Source organism: Hippichthys cyanospilos, chromosome 12 (genome assembly GCF_059441005.1).
Source record: "Hippichthys cyanospilos isolate Australia breed blue-spotted pipefish chromosome 12, RoL_Hcya_1.0, whole genome shotgun sequence".
NCBI classification, from domain to species: domain Eukaryota; kingdom Metazoa; phylum Chordata; class Actinopteri; order Syngnathiformes; family Syngnathidae; genus Hippichthys; species Hippichthys cyanospilos.
This window is the reverse complement of record NC_142380.1, coordinates 8,623,693-8,648,915: the sequence shown is the minus strand read 5'-3', so window position 1 is coordinate 8,648,915 and position 25,223 is coordinate 8,623,693. Positions and strand designations below refer to the sequence as shown.

Sequence of the window (25,223 nt, the reverse complement as noted above, 5' to 3'; positions counted from 1 at the left end):
GTATTTGGAAGTGTACCTTTTCTAAAATGAGATTATATTTTTGTAAATTGATTTCATTTCAGTCTGGCTGTTACGTCGGCCGATGAAAATTAGCTTCATTTAGCTAACTTGGCCACGTTTGTATTTTACAACGCTGATTAAGGTTCATTGTTCTTTGTCAAACTAATACTGTACATGAATCCAGAAAAAAAGAAATATCGGACATTTAAGTAAGTTGAAGAGTGAAAAAAAAAAGTAATTAGCAGAACATGGCAGATGTACACGGCTGAATTTGTGATAAGCATCTGCTTTTTACCCTCATCTCATCTCGTTTCCATAACAGCGTGGAAATTGCGGACCAACGCCATTCAAACCCAATGACGAAGCATTTTATTAAGACAGTGTGTTTGCCAAAAATCTGAGGTTGAAATCTCCATAGCTCCGGAAAGCCCCGTTTTGAAAAAAATCGCAAAGTAAACTTTTGCAGCGTAGTATTCGTAATAAGAACCCTGAATCCCCGAAGACCTAAAAACACCCCCGCACTAAACAGCATCTCACTTCCTATTCCACACTCGTAAATTCTAGTCAGCTGACAGAAATTAGTTTTTGCTTTTAAAAACAATGTTTTATTGACCACAGATTACTGTATATAAACCATTTGTTCTTTTTTTCCACTTGCCTTGTCATTTTTCATACTATTTATGCGTGGGCCGCTGAAAAATGTTTGATGGACCACAAATGTCCCCCAGGCCTTACTGTGGACACCACAGTTGTAAATTGTGGATTTTCACCTATGGGCCACCTGTAGATTTGCCGTAATACTGTTTTCTTTGTTGCACATTTGCTAAAAATTCTTCCTCCTCCATGTAAACCAAAAAAAGCTTGACTATTCCCAAGAGGGTTTTCTCTATCAGAGGCATTTGTGCGCGGTTTTTTTTTTCTATGTTGTAATAACTGCTGGTACCGACACTTTGCCTTCCATACATGAGCCAATAATGCATTTGCGCTGGATGCGAGCATCCGAAGGCGTAGGAAGTCCAAGCATAAACTAATAATACAACCACCTGCAGCATTTTTAGTTGTCATGGCGATCCAAAAATAGTGCCGCTAAAACTGCAGGGTCCTTTGCTTGCAAACCTTCTGTGGCAGTTTGACCTTTTTGTACTCACGGGAGATTACACGCAGGTAAAAAAAAAAAAAAAAGTGGCCCGAATGTGAAGTGGCAAAGGATGCCCCTATTGATGGAGAAAAAAATCTGCTTTTTATTTTTGTTTCCTGGTTGTGCGGACATAAGTCTCGAAGAGGTAGGAAGCATCACCTCGGCTCATGAAGGAGTTTTGTGAACGTGCGCAACGTGACAGTTGCAGATTGTGGTAACCCTTGATGAGTTAAAGAGCGTCATTTAGACAAAAATGCTACTTTGCTGCTATATTTTGGCATCTATGTGCCTGGGAAGTGTATTGAATTCTTAATTCTGACAAAAGTAGTGCTTTGCTGTACCTTGATGCCAAGGAAGTATGTTGAAGTGAGACAAACAGCTGCATTTAGAGAAAAGGAAGCATTCGCCGCCATCTTGTAGAAACTTGATGCCAAGGAAGTGTGTTAAAATCAGTCTAGGGCCTTCATTTTGACAAAGGTAGTTCTTTGCCGCCATCTTTTGCCACCTTGGCGCCAATGAAGTATGTTGAAGTGCGTCAAACAGCTTCATTTAGACCAGTGCTTCTCAAATAGTGGGGCTTGAATTTTCCTCCTTTTTTTTTGTTTCGTGCGTTTTGATGCACTTGGTTATTTTTTTCAGTTTTAAACTAAGCTGTAACCCGTATACACGCTGTAAAAAATAAATAAAGCTGATTTATATTGTTTTTTTTTTCTTTTGTTAATGCAAGAAAGAATACGGGTTTAGGAGACATCCAATTTTTAAAGATAGTCAGTGCGTTGAGTGTGTGTTTTGTGTTTCCTAGGCAAAATATAATTGAGAAGCACCGATTTAGACAAAAGGAAGGATTTGCCACCATCTTGTGGAAACCCGATGGCGAGGAAGTGTGTTGAAATGAGACGAGGAACTTTATTTAGGCAAAAGTACCGCATTGCCGCCACTTGTGGCATCTTGGTGCCAAGTAAATGTGTTGAAATGATTTGAGGCGCTTCATTTCGACAAAGGTAGTGCGTTGCCGCCATCTTGTGAGATCTTGGAGCCAAGGACGTATGTTGTCAGTTGAGGAGATTCATTTCGAGCAAAGTTCTACTTTATCTTGTAGCATCTATAGACAATTTTATATATATATATATATATATATATATATATATATATATATATATATATATATATATATATATATATATATATATATACAGCAACAACAGTCAACAGTGATTAAAAAAAGAATGTAGAAAGATAAAGAAAGAAAGAACGAAAGAAGAAAAGTCTATCCAGTGTTAAAACACAGAGCATTTGAGCTTCGATAATTTGAGTCTCCGGCAAACAAGCTCCCTTAATACTGAGATGTCCTTGCTGTCGGTTAAATGAGCAAAAACGTGGGACACATTTTGCATTCTAATTGAAACAGCGATTGCTTGTACGCGCGTGATGGTTTTGGAGTACTGTAGAGTCAACTGAGCCTTGCTTTTTAGCAAACACACTGTAATGACGACGATAATTGGAACGCATGAAGAAGATACAAACCACAGCTGCTGCCGCTCTGTGAATGTAATGACACACACTAGCACAAGCAGCCATTCTTGGTGACAAATCATTGTGTTATTTAGCTATACATTCAAAAATCCAATGTATATGCCAGAATGTATATGAGTATGTATAGTACATGAGTCCGTTTATTTTGGGACTACACTTTAGGATATCATCTGACATACTTTTCACTGTGATGACTTACTGTTTTTTTGGAGGGGGTTCGGGTGGGTGTGGGGGCTTTCAGTGAAATTGACAAGACAGTGAATCAAGGCCTTCAGATCTGCCCACATGTTCTTCAATAAAGGATCAAGCCACAGGCCAGCAGCTCTGAAATACAGCGACTCAGAGTGGGGAGATTTGTAGCTTTTCCCACACACATCACACATCATCATAATGTGTTTGGAAGAAAATGTTCGAGCCGGAGCAAGCAGACCTTTGCCGGCAAAAATATTATTTTCGATCTTCAAGACTTAAACCGGATCCAAATCTGTAGTTGTATTTATTATGATTATTTACAGTCATTGGAGCAATCAATCTGGGTATGTAGAGGCAACTCATTCAATCCCAAAGGCTTATTTTTATGTTCATGTCCATACATTTAATCAAATGTATTTATTGATATTTTTCATTGTATTTTGATAAAATGGCTGACACTAAATTAATTTATTACTTTAATACTTAATTATTTAAAGTAATCAATTACTTAAGTAGTACATAAAGTAACCTAACCCTACAGTAATTCTTTAGTTTGGGTACTGAAGTAAAGAATTTGTCTAAGGTTACTAATTGATCATTTCGGTGTTAAAGTACGAAAAGTAATCAATAAATTTTGGTTTTAAAGTATTAAAATAATTAATTAGAGTGCAATTACATAAAATAATTGATGACTTGATTAATTGATTGGCTAAAGTAACCAATTATTTTAGTATCTAATTACCTAAAGTAATTACTTTAGGTACTTAAGTACTGAGGTAATCAATTACCATAGTATTTGCCATTTTCAGAACTTCCTTTAACCATATGTTGATTAAAGAACAAATAATTAGATTTTTTTTTTTTTTAAAAGGGATTGAATGTCTGAACATTAAAAAAAAAACGTAAAAATACGTCTTTGGGAGTGAATGAGATCTTGTTGAATAAGTAGTTCCCACGATAGGTGTAAAAATGCATCGTTTTCCCAAGTGTGTCAAGAAAATGTGGTCAAATGCCTGTTGAGAACAAAAATTGGAGTGGGATTAGTTTATTAACGGACTTTTAATTGCATTGAAAGTTGGAACAGTTTTGTACGTGTGCACAAAGAACGCTGTCACTTTTAAAGAGGCGGTTGGCAAGCATGCGCACTGCGCCGGAGCCTGTAGGGAGCAGCCTGTCACTCTCTGTTTGCCGTTCTTTGTCATATCCAAGGCTTTATGTGTGGAGGGCGTCGTGTGATGTGCTTCCACGAGAGGCTCGTCTTTGCAGCCCGATTTGTCCCTTGCTTGTGTCTGCCTTGTTCCTTTTTTTTTTTCAATCGCCTCCCCCTTGTCATGTTTATTATCTATTCATTTCAAATGGCTTAATTTCCCCCCCCACGGCTTTTTTACATGTTGCGATTAAGGAGATATTTCTCCTTGTTTGTTTTCATGAGCACATTGTGGGAAACCGCAAAGATGGGTTCTGGCTAATCCTTTTCTGCATGTCGATGTAGTCTTGTGTGGGTTTGTTTTGTCTTTGATAATCCCCCTAGGGGCAAGGAGGAGTTTCATCTGTTTACTTGATAAAACGGTTCAATGACAAATATTGATTGGAGCAATCTCGAGTATGGAAACAGCTGAAAAAAAAAAAGATAAGAGATGCATTTGTGCAATGGGTGGACAAACTTTGATTCGAGGGCCTCGGATGGTTCTAAAATTTGACAAATATTTCAAAAGGAAATTAACAAAGGCATTACAACAGTGATATCCAAGTCCCATTGAAATGACTTTTACAATACCTGAAAATTAAATGAACAAAAAAAAGCTTGTTTTTTTTTCAGTGTTGAAAGTCACTGTTTTAAAGCACTGATAGTTCCGCTATCCTTAGAGGTGTTAACAGTATCCTTCACCTCCTGACTGATCTTTTTTTTTCAAGTTCGGCGGGCCGGATTAAAAAGCTTAACGGGCCCCATATGGCCCCCGCGCCATAGTTTGCCCATATCTGCCTTAGTGCGAGCACATCACAATGAGGGATTTGGGTTAAGGACAATAACGCAGTCAGATGTTGATTTATTAGCTAGATATCAGCATTGGAATGTAATCACGTCGGAATAAAAGCTCGCGGCTGGCTGGCGAGATGCTCATCAGTGCTGACAGGTTTTGTGCGAGTGGGCGTCTTCAAGTGACTCATTTGTCATTTTTCTCCGAGGCTTCTTTGGGGCGCCGTCCAACCACCGGGGAGGCGCAGTCATTGCCTTGCAAACTTGTTGATGTCTTAAGTTTGCGGTCCGCTTGTCCTTCACCAAGTCCTTACAGTCTTGTGTTTACGTCACGTGTACCCATGCGGTATATTTATACCGCGAAGCTTTGGAGTACTGCTTCCTTTAGCATTTTCTTAGGCTTGAGTTTGTAAATTAGGGATGCACCCAAAAAAATAAAACTTTGAGAACATGATGAAAATGAAATGAAACTACGTGCTATAGCTTTGAATATTCTTCTTATTCAGGACTGTTTAAGAAAGATTCACGTAAATGTGCTCCAGTTTTTATTTTTAAAATAATTACCGTATTTTCCTTATTGTATGCCGCACCGTATTATCAGGCGCAGTCTTGGTTATAGACAGAGATGAGAGATCCTGGTCCAGAAAGTAATTTCCTTACTTAACCCATACATAAAGCACACCATATTGAAAGATGCATGCTTAAACTTACAGTCAACAATAAAATGTTACAGCAAATGTTACAGCAGCATACTACTACAGCATACTAGCATACTACAAACAGCATACTACTGCACAGTATCAATGTAATGTTGTCTTTTTGCTTTATCACTGCAAACTTTGGGTGTTCAGATAGCGGTCTAATGGTCAGCAGTCAAGCTGAGGGCTTACCAAAACTGCACGGTAAAATTTTTACAAATTTTGAAACCCCTGATTGTGGCGCACAGTCGATTTAGGAGAAATTTAAAGGCTTTTATTTGTGCCTTATGCTACGGAAAATACTGTAGCTAAAACAGGCAGGTTTGTATTCTTCATTTGATTTGTCAAACATATCAACCACTAGAATGAAAAACAGAGGCCGAATATATATCATTTTGCATTTCTAAAGTTTTGGCCGAGGAGTGTATTGAACTCATGTCTAATTATATAGCGTATGGCTGTTTTTATTTTTTTGCATATAAGCAAAGCAATTAGTTGACATGAACAACACATTCAGATGTTCAGTATGTGTATTATATGCAGGGAGCATGGTTTGTCCTCAGACACCCTTTTAGAAGTCACACACTCACACATCACAGAGAAGCGCTTCCATTATAGATCACAAGAAAGGCAGCCTCACATCCAACTTTGCCACGTTATATCCCAAACTTGCATTCGGGTCTATCTCCTCGGTTTCTTTTTAATAAGTCACATGCTGCTCCTCTGGGTCTACTAGAATTTTATTTTCATTAGATTTTTTTTCTCTACTTCTTTGTTAGCTAGCATTTATCTCATGTGTTTTGCTAACAACTGAATTCCCTGTTAGGAGGAGGAGGCTTGAATCGAAATGATCGTTAGATATCTATGAACGTCGAATGAGTTCGCCCCTCCGGATGCGGCCTTGATGTGCGCAAAAGGGTTTCTTTAAGAATTGCAGCACATGCATCACTCGGCGGGACAGCGCACGTGGCAGCTGGAAGGAGAACAATCAGCCCTAACTGCCACTTTCCGCGCTCTTGTCATCGCGATTGAGACTCGTGTTGTCCCCTGGCGGTTGACGCTCTGATGCTAAAGCAGACGGAGAGCCCATCTGCAACGTTTGGGGCGAGGGAGGCAAGAAAAACCCGGCGTTAACGAGAAATGAGAGTGCAGCTCTGCGCCGCCGTGGAGCAGCTGGATGCAGATGAACTTTGGATTAGGAAGTTAAGAAGTCATCGAGGAGGGAATTAAGAGCAACCGGAGTCGGGGAGGAATCTGCTTTCAAATTACCTCGGTTCCTCCTCGATAACAAGTTTGCAGAAAGAGGTCCAAGTGTTGGCCACGGAAATATTCAATTCTGAAGTCAAGGTTGGACTGTAAACCCTTGGCGCCTGAGTTGATTTTTAATTTAAAAAAAAAAAAATAATTTGGGGTGTGAGAAAATGTTACTTTTAGTTGATCAAAATAAACAGTTAGAAATGTAGGTATGATGCAAATTAGCAACAGCAGGCAACAACTAGTTACAACTCTTACAACTGCTAGCTTACAAATTATATTATTATTATATATTAATATAAAACACTACAGTGAATCATAAAATCAAACAATAATAGACCGATTAAAGGCACAAATATTTGGTATTTTTATTGTTTTTTTCAAAAATCTGATGGCTGAAAATCCATCACTTTAAAACCGTTAACTTCAAGGAACTATTTATATACATATTATTTGTTTATATTAAATATTTTATGCTGGACTTTTTGTTTTTGATATTAAAACAAATATAGTTTAAACATTTCAAAACAGGAATTTGGGAGAGTATGATTTACTGTAGAATACTACACAAAGCTATAAAAATGTTCATGTCAAATTTCCATTTAACTATTTAAGACATACTAATGACTTCAGGTGCTTGAACTTTCAAATATTACAGTTATTACATGTTATCAAAAATGCAAATCTGAAAACGTGTTCAAAAATCATACGGCGAAAGATATTTAAGCAAAGTTGTTTTCTAAAAAAAATAAAAACAGTAACATTGGTCCATCTCTATTATAAACACAAAACACTTATTTTAAATTATCTATTAGACCACAGGTGTCAAACTCAAGGCCCACCACATCATTTTATGGGGCCTCTGAAATACTAAATTAAAAAAAAAAATTACCATTAGATAATAAATAAAATATGTAAATAAAATTTAAAAAATCAATAAAATATGTAAATAAATAAATAATGAATAAATATAATAATAAAACAAATTTAGAAACAAATAAAAAACACCAAAAATTTAAAAAAAAAAAGAAAAAAGGAAACAACAAGCATTTTTGCTACAAATCCCACTTTTGCACAGTTTTTATCTGGCCTCTGATTTCAAGTCTAGGTAAATGTTCAAAGCTCATATTCTACTTAAAATTTCTTAATTTCAGTCATAATGGCCCTCTGATAGAAACTATAACTGCAATACAGCCCACGATCAAAAAGAGTTTGACACGCCAGATTTAGAGTAAAAAAAATATCACAGATGCTTCATGAAGCTTCATTTCCTCAGGAATACAGATGCTGTTATTGACTGTATTTAGAGGGAATTCGTTTGATGCAAATTTGCAACAATAGGCGTCATGACATGAATGAAAGTGTAATGTGCTTTCTGCCACATGCAACAAACAGCATCTGGAGCCTTAAACAAAAGTGACATTCATCATAATCTCTTTTTACCCCTCCATAGGAATCTTGGGAAATCCGGTTTGCGTGTCTCCTGTCTGGGCCTCGGTGAGTACATTTAATTAGCATTCGAGAGCACATCTAATGATTTCACGAGCAGTCGAGTGCAAACTTGACTTGAGGGAAAAACCAGGCGCAGGGACAGAAGGACGCTTGTTTTAAAATTTCATTCTTGTTATATCTTGTCTCATGCATCATTCATACGACGCGAGACAATGCGAATTGCTGTTTGAGGTGTTAATATTTCCTTGTTAATATTTCACCGATAGTCGTGCGCAATTATCGCTCATCAAACATTTATTCACTTAGTGCAACGTTGGCATGTGGGCGTGCTTACTCGCTGTATATTAATGCGTGTGTATGCTGGATGCTACCGCGCGTACTGTGAATGTGTGCCAAGTCGCCTGCAGGACATGTTGTCTGTGAAGGCATAGAAAAAAAAAAGGAAAAAAAATGCAGCAAAGCAGCAAAAATAAAGCCATGAAACGAAGGAATGTTTTCCAGAACCAGCCGTGCCCGAGGCATATTTTTTGACAGAAATTCTATGAATGAGAGTTTGTGCAGTGATATTTCAAGGAATATGGACACAGATCACAAAAATATACAGTAGAGGAGTGCTTCTCGATCTTTTATTCAATTATGTACAACCTGCGAAGTATTTTTTCTGACAAGTACACCCTAACCGGCGCTTCTGTGTTAAAGTTAATAAAATATACTTCATTTTTGCAGAAAACACAGCTGCCGTTCGTACTGATCACTTTTCAGTAAAGCAGGCTGACACATATGTTCTGTTTCAGCCAGAAAATTGGTCTCATGGACGAAAATTAAAAGCAGGGGGGTCAAACTCGTTTGATCTTGCTGTTAATCATAAACTTTTCAAGTTTTTCATGTTATGAAAAAAAAATTCGGATCATTTTTATACTTTACACTACAAAATCATCTCGTGGCAAAAAAATACATTTATAACTATCTGAAAACCCAATATTCCTTTGGAGTTTTCGGTATGTTAACCAAATACCAAATATACAGTAAGGCCTTAGATCATTTAACATCATCTGTTTCTGGCTCATCTGCTGGAAAATTGTCACAAATGACAAATTGCATCAACTTAACAAAATAAATCCATTGAACATTTTGCAAAAGGAGTCAAGGTAGCGCAAGTTATTAATAATTTGTTTCCTGTTCCACTTTATTTGTTCTTAATTTGAAAAGTAAAACATATTTTTCCAGTCAAATTCGATTTCCTGGTACCTGCAGAAATCCTGTAAAAATGCCCACACACCCATCAAGCGCCTCCATGTATTCAATGGAGTATACGTTCCTCCGTTTGCGTTCCAATGATGTGACATGCTGGAAAGTATGAACATCCAAGTAACTCGATTTTGCCAATTAGTATGCCACTCTTGTATGGGATCTCATTAAATTGCACAGCTATCCCTAATGCTGTGGCCATGATCTGCTAAAGCCACTTGCGCTCGGCCTCAGGGGGAACATGATCCGTCAAACGGGGACGTTTATTGACAGCTACAATACCGCGTGTCACTGCTGAGCCTCTTAGAGCTGTCGACGGATTCCAGGTGATACCGGCCCATTTTGAGACTTTTAATGAGGAGATAAAAAGGTTACAACAGCAAATACGTGTTCCAGAGTCAAATATTTGGTGCTTAAGCTCTATGGACACATTCTCAATTGAACAGGGCTTTCCAAACTTTTTTGGTTGGGGTCCCCATTCAAAATAATGGAAGGATGAAATAGCCATTTTAGAATGCTTTGACTAATTTATTGAAATTGTTAACAGTCAAGGATGCGGTTACATATTGTTTATGTTTACATTTTATTCGACTCCATCTACTCCATAACATGCTCAGAGTGTGAGTCTATTCATTTATTAGTGCTTCATCATTACCGCCCTTATTACTGTTTTTTTTTTTCCTCTTTTATTGCCTACTTTATTATTTACATGACTGTGGAATGAAATTTGCTCGGCAGGTTTCTGTTAAAAGGGATTAGGCAAATACTCGTTTTTTGCCTGTATTCATACTAATAAATATTGTCTATTATGCATGCAAATAAAATATATTATCAATAAACCTAAAGACCATGTCTTTAGCTATTGCATTTCTATCCTGAAGACAAACAGAGCTAGCCTCAAAGCTAGCGCATGGTCATTTTTACATATATTTTTTTTTCAGTCAAGTCTAAAAATAAAACTGACATTGTAATACATGCTGCAAATCCCACAGGATTAAACTTTTGGCTGTGATCGTTGTAGCTTTCCACGTGTTTTGACATTGATGTTTGGCTCAACAGGCACATGGGTGACATTCGGCGGTCAGATCTCAGATGAGGTAAGACGCGATGTCAACTTTCATCCCTCAGCAATTACAAGGTATCAGCAGATGTTCCAAGTCCTTCATTCCTGCCACCAAACTTTAGCGACTGAGCGAGCGCTTGTGTCACCCAATTAATTTGACACATTTGTGAGACGGCTTCGTTGAGAAACTGTAAAGGAGGAATTTACAATACAACTGAAGAAGGCTTGCTGATATAATGGACCTCTCAGTTCCAGAGGACTTCCTAAATTATTAGATAAGTAGCTGTGACAAATAAGAAGGCTTTTTATTTATGTGTGTGTGTGTGTGTGTGTGTATGCATAACACTTTTTTCAACTATTGAGTAGTTCTACTTTTACGTTACTAGTTTATCTTGCCATCTAGCAAGAAGGCAATTAGCTATTGCTTCTCGATTAGCTTGTTTGGTAGCCATAGGTTGCGCTGCGTTCACGCGCTCTTTAAATGCTTGTCAAATAAAGGATGACTGAAAATGTTCAAACAGAACATGAAATGCTGCAAATTTTTCTGCTAGCTGAGGACACAAGCGGTAAATCTTGCACCACGTTTAAGTGTGGGTCAAGCCACGGCAAATCTTGCAGCCATTTTTTTCCAAATCAGCTCTGGCTCGATTGTTGTCATGGGTGAAAGTTGGGTATGTATGCAAGAAAGTAAAGTGAGACACTTGACGTTACACATCAGTAATTTCTGTCGTGCATGCGTACCATTTATGTGCATCCCTGTATATATGTATATATACTTACTCACTGGAAGCAAGTCATCTGATCCCCATTGGAATAAACCGATGGAAAAACCTTTCAACCAGGAATTATGCCCAAATAAGGTAATGGAATCCCGGTGAATTTAGCTAATTCTTTTATGTCTTTTCTAAGTTGAAGGCCAAAATCGATTGCACCGCCCAAAAGTTTAATCGGTGAGCTGCCTGCAGACTTGATGATTAGTTCCATTTCTTGAGGGACTTTGTTTTTTGAAGTCTGTAGCCGACGGCTTGGTTGCAGTATGCGATCATCAAAGTTCACAGGGGGAACCCCTCCCTATCTGTGCCAGGTGGCCGAGCAGCTGATGACCATCGCCTACGAGAGTGGGGTCAACCTGTTTGACACGGCAGAGGTGTACTCAGGCGGCAAGTGAGTGGGCAGTTTTTCAATTTTATTATTATTTTTTATGAGCAATAAATCCGACAGTATTCATTTCACAATGCAGCATCAGACATTGCGTCATATATTCCTCACTTGGGGCTACACATTTTGTTTTTTGCTGATGCTGTGAGCCTCCGTAAATAATGAGCAGGAATAACATTGTAATTTTTGATTGTATATTTTATTTTTGCGTTGTTCACGTTAGATAACAGTGGTGCACTTAAAAAAATGATTTGTTTCCAATCATCCTTTCTATCTGTTTACCCCTGTGGTGTTTTGTTTGTTTACAGAGCAGAGATAATCTTGGGAAACATCATCAGGAAAAAGTGCTGGAGGTAATATATGTGCTGCTTACGTATTCCCAATACCCGTTGGAAGTTAGCATCTGTTAAAGCAAGAAATTCATCAAACATAAAGGCTCATTTGCATAACTTGTTTCGCTTTGCCATTGGGCCTTTTATTGACACAGCAAAGACCGATTATCGGCGCTCTTATTTGTCATTTTCGAATACCGCTTTCGGTCGTCTTTAAATGAATTAATGCCTGAATTTCAAAACTGTTAACTTCAGGGAACTCTTGCATTTAAGATTTCTGCAACTTTTGTTTTTGTTTGAAATCTACAATATTAGTAATATTATTAGTTTAAAGGGGGAATCAACCCAAACCTTTTATTTATATATATATATATATATATATATATATATATATATATACTGGATGTTTTAAACTTTTTTTAAACAAATAAGAAAAGCAGAACAGTAGGATGATTCTGCAAAATAATTCAAATTTTATGTCTTTGTTTGCGGCCTGAAATGGCAAAAGGTAAAAAAAAAAAAGTTCAAAGAGGCTAATACTTTTTCATTGCACCAAACAACTCAAAGATCCATTTTACCCGGGTTGGCACGATGCCTTATTAGTGACTCCCTTGATTTTTTTCTGCCACATCAGGTCCAAAACAGTGTTCAAGTCAAAAATCCATTGGAATGAGTTAATGTTGCATTTGAGGATTATAAATTAAGCTGCAAAATTCACACTTTTTTTTTTAATCCATCTCCGGGGTGACGTCCGTTTTTTTTTTTTCTCTGTCCCCTCAAAATTGCATCACAGTTGCACCGTGCTCTGGTATAAACCAATCACATAATGACCTAACACAGAGATGAGGCGAGCTGTGATTGGTTGTTATCTGAGCCGCTATGATATCATTTTTAGGTGACTGGCAGTGACAACAAAATGGCCGCCAGCTGAGACGGAGAAAAACAAGCACAAAGATCAATTAGTCATCTTCATTTCCCATTCCAATGAAATGTTTGGGCAGATAAATTCTGTCTGAGATGATTCATTTTACATAAATGATATGAAATTACTGTGTAACAATTATTCATTTCTACAAAACCTGAATTTTTTTTTTTAATCCTGCCTCCCTGAATTAAATAGTCATACTTGTGTTTGTGTCTTCCTTTAGGCGATCCAGTCTGGTGATTACTACAAAACTCTATTGGGGAGGAAAGTAAGTGCAAGATGAACATTACAGATTCTCCGCCTCTTGTGAAACAAACATGATAGGGAATTGTTTTTGTTCAAGCCACAGGCAACATGAATATTCCTCTTTTTTTTTTCTATTGTGATGACCCTTTATGAAATGGAACTAAAATGGTGACGCAACATATATAGACATATAATGCAACAAAAATCAGATATCCAATATCTTCTGCCAAGAGTGGCTAATATGAATGCGGCTGAATCAATTGGGCAGAATGAATGAACACATTAAACTCAGTATCTCAATATTTGTAGTACACTATTTTATTAATGGACCACTTCACTAATTGAACTTGCGATATGTATTCATTTGACGCGTGAAATTTTGAATTGATGAGAAACTCTTATGGAAAGTATAACGCTCTCCAACAAACCTCGAAAAAGGAAAGTAAGTGGCAAATATAAGGTGGGGAAGCATTTAGGCACTCTCTCCACAGTAGCTGCGTACGGAAATTGAGCATGCATATCGAATTTCAATTCCAGCAAAAGACAGCCAGAATGGTGATGTCGTCCTCAGCATTGCCGGAAAATCAACAATGTTGCCAACAACACTGCAATTTAAGTTCTTGAAGCTTGTCGTTGGTGTACTAGTAATAAAAAAATAATAATAAAAAAAAAACATGCCTCATATACAGTGAGTATAGAAGTAAAAAAATCTGGCATTAGAACAGGGGTGTGTAGACCTCTTTTTCCACTCTATGTGCACGCAAATGTATCTGTGCATGTATACTTATCTTTCTTTCCCTTGTGTGCCAGGGCAGAGACAGAGAGGGGCCTCAACAGAAAACACATCATTGAAGGTAACAGATGTTCTCTCCTCCCGCGTTGTCCTTCACGTCACCCCATTACTGCAGGCCCCGTTGCCCTTTCCTAATCTTCTTCTTTTATCTGCGTTTCTCTCCTCATCTTTCTTTTTGTACACTTGTACAAGTCCCAACTCACTGATACCTTGTCTGTTCTAAACAATGATATATATATATATATATATATATATATATATATATATATATATATATATATATATATATATATATATATATATATATATATATATATATATATATGGAGGACAGAAAATGCCAAAAATCAATCAATAAATGTACCATTAAATGAAGGTGTCATTATTTAATGAAATGTGCCATTGATTAAATAATTATTCCATTAATTGATTAAATGTTACGTAAATAAATGAAAGTTTCATTAATTAATTACATGTTACATTATTAAATGAATCAATGTTTCATTAAATGTGACATTAATTAAATGACCATATATATTATTATATATATGATTAGAATTTAAATTATAATTTAAATACTTATTTCGCGCTCCTTTGTTGTTGCGTTTCATGAATTCATTTAATCTGTCAAACTCTCACGTCAAAGTTTGATGGGCAGGCCCTAACACCCGATTAAATAATGAAACATGTAATTAATTCCACTATAATTTAAAGATTTAATGATACTTTTCTATGGATTCTTGACACTTTCAGTCCTTCATACATAAACTGCATGCTGCAAAAATTATCTGAATAACTCAAATACTAATTTGAAAGGTCCGTAAATCATTTATAAAATTGGCTACTGATACTGCTGTGCTGGTTTTCCATACCTTATGCCAGATGTTCTCAATTAAAGGTATGAGAGATTTTAACAAGGTTTCTTCAGGTATCAGAAAGTCAATTTTTTTGACAGGAAGAATTTAGTTTTCGTTTTAAATGAAACACAAATTAATTGGAACATGAAGCAACTTTATTGCTAAAGTGTGCTGTAGTGGCTCCTTTGCAAAAATGTTGTGTTCCTATTTTTGTTAAGTGTTATATTGATGCACATTGTGACAGATATGGACGCCATTTTTTTTTCATCCCAAAATTTTTTTTGGATTGGTTCGTGGGCTGAAAAGAAAAAGACAGACCTCATTGAATAAATGTTGAGAACCCCTACCCTCGGTTATGCAAACCAATGAGGACAGTTGTACATTTTTTTTAGATGTTTGCAAGTGTGAAATGAAGCTTCTGGCATTCTCCATTCAATCAATTTTCAGGGTTTTATGGCTTCCTTTGTTTCCCTGACATTCAAGGGTGAAGTTAACAATACAATCCAATATTTTTGAGACTATACTTCAACTTTCCTGAAAACTTGTGGCTTCATTCACATCTACTGGCAATCGTCCTCCTTGGAGCGCACACTGCGCATTGCACCTCTCACAGTGACTCAGCTCTCACTCACCTAATTAGCATTCACAGCAGCTACTCCAAGTTTCTCCTTCAAACAAGTGAGACTTTCTTTGCGTATACCAAGCGTAAGGTTGGACGTCCAAAAAAAGAATTGAGATCCTTTATGGCTGTAAATGGCGAGGTAACGTGAACTGCATTTGAATGTATCAATATTACATCACTCATAAGTATGCCAAATTGTAAAGAAAATACCATAATATAAGTGTGAAAGCACAATCATTGTCTCCAAGCCAATTCTTTGCACGACTTCCTTGCATTGCTCATCTAATCAGTATTTGTCAAAATGAAGATTTGCTTCGTTCTGAAGGACAGACCTGCAAAATGAGCCTATCAACAAATGTCATGATATGCTAGTATATTTAAGCATACAAGATTACGGTATGGATTTATGTTTAATAAAGAATGACACCAGTGTTACTTACTGATCTGTAAATATTGGCCATTTTGCTGATTAATTTTGGCCGTCTATGATTTTTTTTAATTATAATGTTAATAATATTAATATACCATTATCATTACTATAATTATCGTATTTTACGCACTATAAGGCACAATTAAAAGCCTTATTATTTTAAAAAAAGCTGATGGTGCGCCTTATAATCAGGTGCGCCATATATATGGATCAATATTGAGATTGGGATTTGTAAATGGGGAATGAACTGATAAAGTAAGCTTAACCTGTTTCTGTTGTCATATTCACATTGAGTTATTATGCTATTGAGAGTTTAGAGTTATTATTTGAGTTATTATTGTTATTACTTTGAGTATTACTATATTGTGATTGAAAAAGTTTGAAAATATGCCATTAATTGAGGCTGCGCCTTATAATCCGGTGCGCCTTATAGTGCGGAAAATACGGTAATAATATATTATATTGTAGATTCCTTACTTTTTATTTAATTACTTTTATGATGAAGGGGCATAATCAGCCAATTTAATCAGCCGGGCCCTGCTTTTGCGCTTTGATACATCCCTAAAAAGTTTTTAAAGAGCACTGCTGAGGTGACAGCAAGATGATAAGTCCATCATCGGTGTCTTCTCTTTGAAATTTAGCCTTCAGGAGAACGTGGTTCCTTGACTCGGTCATACCTTTGAATATATTATTCATAGCAGACACCAGAAGAATATATTTGTTGTTCAACACTTTGTCGTGGTCCAAAAATAGACTCCCCTTCCTCGCCACTTAAACTAATCTCCAAGACAGAGGACGCCGCTCGCCACGACTGTGCAGCCTGAGCTTAGGATCCATGTTTTGGGAGTTTCAGGGATTTTGAGGGCTGTACAATGAGGAGCTGAAATCTCCTCTGGGATTAGCGGCTGCCGAGGAAGCCTCTGGCGCTAATCTGCCCGGCACGCTAAAAAACAGTAGAAGCTGCATATGGCGGCCCTTCGCCTTGACTATCTATTAATTTCTTGCCCTCATTTGTGACAGCTTTTCGTCTTCCTGCTGTTCTTGTTTGTAGGTGAAATGGGACACGCAACTGTCTCTTGACATCATTCATGGTCCACTTGTTCTGCTGTACTTTTGAAATTTGGGATAAAATGAGATGAAATTATGTCACAAAATTCTTTCTTCAAATTATTAGGCGACAAGGAATATACTGTAGCATTGGTTAGATCTTCATATGAACGAATATTTTTTTTTATTGTAATTGAACATAACATTATTATTTTTTTAACTTTCCGTATGCCTACTACTATTTAAAGGTTTGCGGTCAACAACATTTCGTAGTTTCCATGAAAGCACCGTCGTATCCAAATAAAATATTTGCAACATTGGTGAACACCAAAAGGTAATCATTTAAATTGTCTGATGTGTAGTTCATCAATAAAATTACTTATTTTTCAGAAATGTAACCACTTTTAAGCAGTTTAGCAGCTTAAAATAGTACATAACTCTCCCTTTTAAATTTTTCACACAGAATATTTGCAAAAATAGTAAGTGTAAAAAGAAATTAAACAATATGTTATATAAAGTAACATGTAGTTCAACAATTAAGGTTCTTGTTTCTCAGAAACTTAGTAGCTGCTTTTCAGCTGTTCTCTCAGTGAAATCACGTCAAAAGTGGAAATGCGTTAATGCTAGCCATGCTAGTTGGCCATGTCTGTCTTGTAGACATCTGGCTGCAAATGTCCATTTCAAATCAGCATTACATAAAGAGACGTAAATTTATTTAGCCATTTTCAGTAGCAACAGCGTCATATTTTATCGAATGAAGTTGCTAACCAAACCACTTTTCATGTCTGTTTGTGAACGTCACATGACCACCTGAAGTCAAACAGATTGACAGACTAGCAGTTTATGATTTTTTTTTTGACAAGTGGATTAGCTTTGTTTAGTATGAAATTGACAGTGCGCTTTAATGATGTGTGTGTTCCCACCGCAGGTTTAAAGGGCTCGCTCCAGAGGATGCAGCTGGAGTACGTCGACGTGGTTTTTGCTAACCGACCGGACAACAACACCCCCATGGAGGGTAAGCGCTTGCCGGGGAGGGGTGGCTAAACTCGGGTCAGGACGGGGACAATGCGCATTGTCCTGCAACTTGAGAAGGTGAGAAAATAGTAGAAGGGCCTCAGCAGATCTTTGGCCTGAGAGGATTAGTGTCTGAGTGGCACGTAGCTATCTCTGTCACACATGCGCGCATCTCCACTAATCGGACAATTTCGCCTTGACTCTCGGCCTCTATTTTTGCCTACGGGTGTCACTTTCTTTCTGTCTCGGTGGGATCGCCGCTTTCCACGAGGTCTCTGAGCCCTCCCTGTTCCTCAGAAGGAAGATTATCTGGTCCCCCTGGGGGAAGCTGGGGTATTTTTGGGTTGGACTCTCCAGATACAAGTGTTCTATTCCCCCAAGTGACGGGAGGAACTTTTGCTTGTCAGGCCAGTAGGAAAGTAGTCCTTTTCCACCATCTTGCATCATACTGTTTGTATTAGGGCTGTCATTATGGAATGTTTTATAATTGATTATTCTATCGATTACGCTGATTAATCGAAAAATTGGGTACGTTTTTACGTTGCATAAAAGTGCATTCAAACTGCTTTTTTCCTCAATTTGGTTATTACTTAACATTTATTGGTATTTGCTATTGTTTAGTGCTCAAAAACAGCTAAATGCCAGTTGAACAATATCAAATGATAGACATTGGTGATCACCAACCTTTTTGAAACCGATTCGGTTACCAGTTTGTAATTTGTAATGTAAAAACAGATTTTTGCAAAAAAAATAATGTGATTAAACAATCAAAGATATTCAGTGTTTTTATGAAGACCTACCAAAAAAACAACAACAAAAAACAACAAATAATTACTTTTGCAAGGCTGAAATCAGAGGATTTTAACAATATTAAGTTAAACAATTGATCCAAACAATTAGTTGATTCTTAAAATAGTTGTTGATTTATCAATTCATTTGAACAGCTCTGATATATATGCAGTTTTCTATATACATTTATATTTTTCTTTATTAATGCTTCAAATACATTTATATTTGTTTGTTTTTTTTTCACTTTTATTCATTTATAATGTTGGCAGTTTTTGCCCTCCATCGTGGACCACTTCTTTGCACCTCTGCGCCAAAATTTTGTACAATGGGATGACAATCGTGTCGCATTTGTGTCATGACCACAAATAGGGTGTCGCCTAAAGATGCAAAACAATCCAACAGGTGCAGTTTATGTTTGTATTTAGTGTCTGTATTTGGTGCTGTGACTTTGAGCGTCCCTGACACCGTGCAAGGCAAATCTTGTCCCCGAAGGCCCTAAAAAGTGATGTAATGGGGGCAAAGTCTTCCTTTGTTACAATCACTGCCTTTCTTCTCTCCTTGCATCTGTTTTTTCCATTCTTCACCCTTGCTTGATCCTTGATGGAGATTTTTGGACAACAAAGACAATCACTGCCCGCATCCGACAAGCTTGGCAGGCTCAGGAATGACACATTCTTCTTTAAGGCACCTTATTGTCGCAGCCTTCACCGTGAGTAATGGCACAGTGTAAAAGTGCATTTCAAAAGTGGCATTTCAATCATGGTGTCAAGCAAGAAAACATAAACTGCTCCCATTACTTTATCATTGATGAGACAGCACCTGAGGGGATGAAAACAAATGCAGGCGTCAATGTCAAAATCAGTCTATTGTTTTAAAAGATGTACAGCGTCGCCCGCAGTCAAACTCTTCCGCTTCATTTCATTTTGGCTCGACGCACACAAACGCAGCACTTGAATTCCTTCAATTAGCTTGATGTGAGAATGGGCCAGACGCAGGCAGATAAAGAGACTGATTATGAATATGAATGAATAAAAATCATTAGAAATCCTTTGCGTTCGCAAACCGCTCCGCTCTGCTCTGAAACGCTTCAAGATTTCGTCAGCAATGATACATGCGTTTAAAATTTTGTGCAGAAAAAAGGCAAAGGGTTTGATTTTCCAAAGTAAAACCAAATGTTTGGAAACGTTTCATTTTGATTCAACGCAAAGAAAATATTTCCGCACACATGGAAGATGACAGAAACACAATCGTTGTGAGACTACATTTTCTAGGATTTGGAGGATTTCAAATTAACTCATTCAATCCCAAAGACTTGTTTTTAGTCTGTACATTGAACCAAATGTACATACAATTATTTCAATTTTTCTTAAAAGTGTTTTGCTAAAGGAGAGTCTAAAATGGCTATTTTTCTTACCACTACTTTAGGTAACCAAATAAAGTAATCAATTACAGTTGGTAACTAAGTACAAACCACAATTATTAATAAAGTAATCAATTACCTTATGTATCTAAGTACTAGAGTAATATAGAGTACCTTATGTAATTACTGCTATTAGTGAAACATGTGGACACTACTAAAGTGATTAGTTTACTAAAGTAATTGATTACTTGAATACTCAATTATTAAAAATGATTACTTTTGTGACCAGAGTTCAAATCCACTTCACTCCGGCCTTCCTGTGTGTGTTGTTTGCATGTTCTCCCCGAGCCTGCTTTCATTTCAATTACATTTTTTTGTTTTTTCGTGAGACTCATAATGGCTACGATTTGAGTTGCTGAATTACAAACGGGCGATGGAAGTTGTCCAATTTCAAATAATGCAATTGTGATGCCCTATGACAAAATCAAGCTTATGTCTCTGAAAATGAAAACTGAGATATTGACTTGCAATATTCCAATTCTTCACTCAATTCCCATTAAAATGAGATACAAACAGTAGAAGTCGCTCAAAAAATGATGGTTACATCAATTTGAATGTTGAAATCCTTTCAAGAATATTGTTTAAATTACAGCAAAGTATAATTAGCTGAAGTTGATAATGTGTTTGGCGCTTATTCAAAACATCCCCCACAATGTCCTTTTTCAATGGTGCTTGTGTGAGCGGGGTGTTGATGGTGAACGCTGGATATCTCACCTAAGCGGTAAGGACATCTGTTGTTCCAGGCCTCGCTGCCATCCTGCCGTTTTGAAATGACCAATATTATTTTCTTGTTTGCGCCATTTATTATTCATAGAAAATAGATTTGATGAACAGGTTTTCAAATCTTCCTGATCTATCACTCCCCCTGTTTTCAGAGCTGTTATTCCTCCTCCCACCTGTTTCACCCACTCGCACAGACTGGCACATACACACACACGCACACACACCACACACACACACACACACACACATTGATGATACACACGCATTCTCTCGCCGAGGCACATGACGGCCCAGGGGGAAAACTTCTGAAGAAATGAAAAAGAACCACTGTTTTTTTTCTAATCACACCCTGCTGTGTTCTCCTCTCCTACCGATTTTCTCTACTTGCATCCATAACTCTAATTGCCAGTATGGCAGATGGTTTATTAGTGCTTTTAAAGGTCGATTAGAGACAGAAGCAATATCATATATATTTAACTCCCCTCGGCTCTTTTGTTTTCTTCACTAAATAGTTACTTTGGGCGTGCTGTAAAGAGACTGTTTCCAAATAACAGAATGCGTTTTGTTTTCTTGTGTGTTTGCATGTGTGTGTAAAGAGATTGTGAGAGCCATGACCCATGTGATCAACCAGGGAATGTCCATGTACTGGGGGACGTCACGGTGGTCCGCCATGGAGATCATGGTGAGTGATAAATCTGCATGCATGTGTATGCATCCAGCTCCCTCCCAAAAAAAAAAAAAAAAAGTGTAATTAATCACCTTTAGATGCCATAAGATTTCTTTAAGACCAGTAGTTCCTTTTTCTGGAAGGTATAGTAACCCCTATCCAACGTGTTGCGCCTAGTGGTGGTTAGAGGAACTACCCCTGCGATTAGTGATGAAACCTTTGTGCCCTGACCTTTGAATAAAGTTTTCAAATGATTTACAGGTAACGCTAGGTGGCATATTGCAAATTGGGTCGAACCATTCTGATATAGGAGGGGACTGTTTTTTATTAGCATAATGAAATTAAAAACTGAAAATAAACTTCTTTTTTAAACTTACAGTACATTGTTTGAAGTATTAACATAATCTAATAAGGATTTTTGCATGGATACTACTTTTTAAATATTTTTTAAAATACCATGTACCTTCTGGAGTGCCTTCACGAGCCCCCATTTGATAACCACTGTATTAGACAAGGCTATGGCCTGATGAAATGAAGCTCCTCCCCTCATTTCACCAGAGCTTTTTGCCCCCAACATGTCACAAGATGGTGCAGAAGTAAAATTTCCTGCTGAGAGCCAGTTTATTCATTTGTGTCCACTGTAGTGGACGTTTGGTTTTTGTGTACATCTTTGGAGATGTTGGAGCTACCTGACTAGGTCCTTGTGTGCTCAGTAAGGGACATCCTGGCCTTTCCAATAATGTCTCTTTTGTGTGGGTGGGATGCAATTAACCTCGCTGTCTTGATGAGACAAAATGGACACAACAGTGGACACAAATAAATGGAGCACATTTTCAAATGCCAAACCTCAAATAAATGTGCCGTTCACTTTATTTTCTTCTTTTCGCTATATCTTTCCCCCCCGATTGATTTAGGAAGCCTACTCAGTGGCCCGGCAGTTCAATCTCATTCCGCCGGTCTGCGAGCAGGCCGAGTATCATTTTTTCCAGAGGGACAAAGTGGAAACGCAGCTGCCAGAACTCTACCACAAAATCGGTCAGTTTCTTCAATGCTTCCTCCCAGGCTTCCATTCAAATCCTTCACAAAGACCCGCTGTCTGTTTAATCACAGGTGTAGGCGTGGTCTCCTGGTCTCCTTTGGCCTGCGGCATCATCACTGGCAAATATGACAACGGTGTGCCCGAGTCCTCCAGGGCCTCCATGAAGGTACTTGAACTTCATTTGGACCGCCGCCGTCGTGGACGACCCCGCCCCTGCGGGATTCAAGCGTGGAATATGCTGTCCTAATCTAATCTCCTTTGTTTGTTTCATTTTGAAGCCATATCAGTGGCTGAGGGAGAAAATCATGAGTGAGGATGGAAGAAAACAGCAAGCCAAGCTGAAAGAGTTGGCCCATATAGCGGAGAAGCTGGGCTGTACGCTACCCCAACTTGCCATAGGTAGCTCAACCTAGCAGGATTTTTGCAAAGCTTTGTTTGTTTTCTAAAACTGCTACAGCTGAAATCCAATCGCGCAAACGTTTTATTTTCGCTATGCAATATCCTGTCCCCTGATGCTTTCATTTCCCTCGCAGGTTTTAATAAAGTTCGTCTATCTGTTTATTTCTCTTTTTCAGCCTGGTGTCTAAGGAATGAAGGCGTGAGCTCAGTACTGTTGGGATCTTCGAATCCAAGCCAGCTAACTGAGAATCTCGGAGCCATTCAGGTTGACTCAATAATACTCCTAAATTCCGATCAAGATTGTGTTTGTGGAATACTAATTAAGCAGCAAAATCTATCTCATTTTGTTACTTAATGTCAACTGCAAACGACATCACAGTTGCTCAGGTATTGATGAATTACAACTGACCTGTTTGGTCACATGACACTGGTCACTGGTCGAGCACCATTAGTCACTAGTCAAGTGTCACTAATTCCGTCACAATGACAATGTGACAATCAGCACCCACGTAAATCTACAATATTTTGCAAAGGACTCACTATAACGCATTTCAGAATAAATTGCCTCATGTTCCATTTCATTTGCTCTTAATTTGAAAAGAAAACTTCTGTTCCTGTCACTGCATTAAAAAGCGTTAAATTTGTTGATACCTTGTTGTATTTTACTTAGTCACTGAAGTGCCTTAATGTACAAGTACCCAAGGCATTCTACTCTGCCTGAAAATTATTAAATGAAATAGGAGAATTATTTCTTGATCAACCATAACATTTTGATTTTATTTTTTTAATTTGTATTAGCTATCCTAAATAATTATTACTAAGGTAATCACCGGTTGATTACATTCCCACCTAATTTCCGAACGTTATTGATGACTGTAGTTCTTAGTATCAGCCATTTGTAGCCCTTCCTTGAGTCAAACCCTTGAAAGAATGAAAAAAAAGATGCAAACACGTGCCTGGGATTCAATGTTTGGACTCTTATTGTCAGTGTTTGATCTGTTATTCAAGCTATGCTTTGTGAACTCTAGGTGATTCCAAAGATGACAGCGGGCATCGCCTCAGAAGTGGATCACATACTGGGAAATCGTCCACACAGCAAAAAAGACTACCACCATTAGAATGACCCAAGCATCCCCCGGAAAGTGTGTCAAAGGTCACACAGACAGCCATGGCACAGCGGCTCGTGCCCAACTTTGCTGTTGTGACCCTGTGTGTGACCTAATAAGGTGTTCTGCTTGACAATTGTCGTCGTAAAATGAGATCCTCGGCAAAGAATGCATGCAACCTTGATGGCAAGCTAGAAAATCCAGCAAGATCCTTTGGAACGGAATCATCCTTCTTTTTCTGAACTGTGTGCACAATATTCAAAGTCAAGAGTGAAGAATGTCTGTGGGAGGCGAGGAAAATTAAGCAACATCATTGCTGCGCAAGGTGTATCTATTTTTAAGATAAAACGTATTTTGCATCGCTAGATGTATGTGAGGCGTTGGTAAAATCAGTTAAGATGCGTAATTGGGCCCGGTCTCAGCAGGCTCCACGCTACTACCTTGCATTTCTTTTTGCAACTCAAGCTGAAGCGTCGTCATGATAAATTGTCCCTGTATAGGATGAACTCAGCTAATATATTTTCCACACATGTGCCGTGCTGATTATAACGTGTCTTACTTGATGAGCAGTTTGAGCCGTCCTCCGAAAAAAGACTACCCTCCTGTTGTTTACCTTCTCATGTTTTTTTTAATTCAACTGTTGTCGGGTGGGCCAGATGATAAACCTATGTAAGAGGAGCATTTAAAACAACAAAGCTATAATAGCCCTAGCTAATGAAAACACATATTATTATGCTGTGCTCTTACCAGTTTCCTCCAAAAGCCATTTTACTTAATGGGTCTTTGTTTTGCTCTCACTGTTCATGTGTATTTTCGGAGTGGTTTATCTGAGTTGTACATAGAAATAAAGAGATTATAACTAACTGGTGCCATGTTTTTGTTTTGTTTTTAGTATTACAAAAGCTTGCAAACAAAGCATGTTGATAGGTGTTAATTGGTGATGTAGAAACTAACAATTTTCTTAATAATTAACAGACAAATATTTCATGTTGGAAATTAAGTGGATGAGTGTCTGACCAATCCGGTCACTACTTCATACACTTGGCAGGGCAATAATCTAAAGTACAATACAATTTAATCTAAAGACGCAAGAAGGTGCC

At 37.7% G+C, this 25,223-nt stretch overlaps 1 protein-coding gene across 1 annotated transcript in view; it reads left to right on the top strand.

The window, feature by feature from the left end:
• Nucleotides 1–24,986, top strand: part of kcnab1b (potassium voltage-gated channel subfamily A regulatory beta subunit 1b) — a 28,444-nt gene extending 3,458 nt beyond the window's left edge. Inside the window, exons 3-15 of the mRNA XM_088429353.1 lie at nucleotides 8,247–8,290; nucleotides 10,553–10,590; nucleotides 11,641–11,720; nucleotides 12,023–12,067; nucleotides 13,195–13,239; nucleotides 14,028–14,071; nucleotides 17,895–17,981; nucleotides 21,509–21,594; nucleotides 22,494–22,614; nucleotides 22,690–22,784; nucleotides 22,897–23,017; nucleotides 23,194–23,282; nucleotides 24,046–24,986. Coding sequence (XP_088285479.1) covers nucleotides 8,247–8,290; nucleotides 10,553–10,590; nucleotides 11,641–11,720; nucleotides 12,023–12,067; nucleotides 13,195–13,239; nucleotides 14,028–14,071; nucleotides 17,895–17,981; nucleotides 21,509–21,594; nucleotides 22,494–22,614; nucleotides 22,690–22,784; nucleotides 22,897–23,017; nucleotides 23,194–23,282; nucleotides 24,046–24,135 — 985 coding nt within the window. The 3' untranslated portion in view covers nucleotides 24,136–24,986. The remainder of the gene's footprint in view (nucleotides 1–8,246; nucleotides 8,291–10,552; nucleotides 10,591–11,640; nucleotides 11,721–12,022; nucleotides 12,068–13,194; nucleotides 13,240–14,027; nucleotides 14,072–17,894; nucleotides 17,982–21,508; nucleotides 21,595–22,493; nucleotides 22,615–22,689; nucleotides 22,785–22,896; nucleotides 23,018–23,193; nucleotides 23,283–24,045) is intronic.
• Nucleotides 24,987–25,223: the final 237 nt, after the last annotated feature.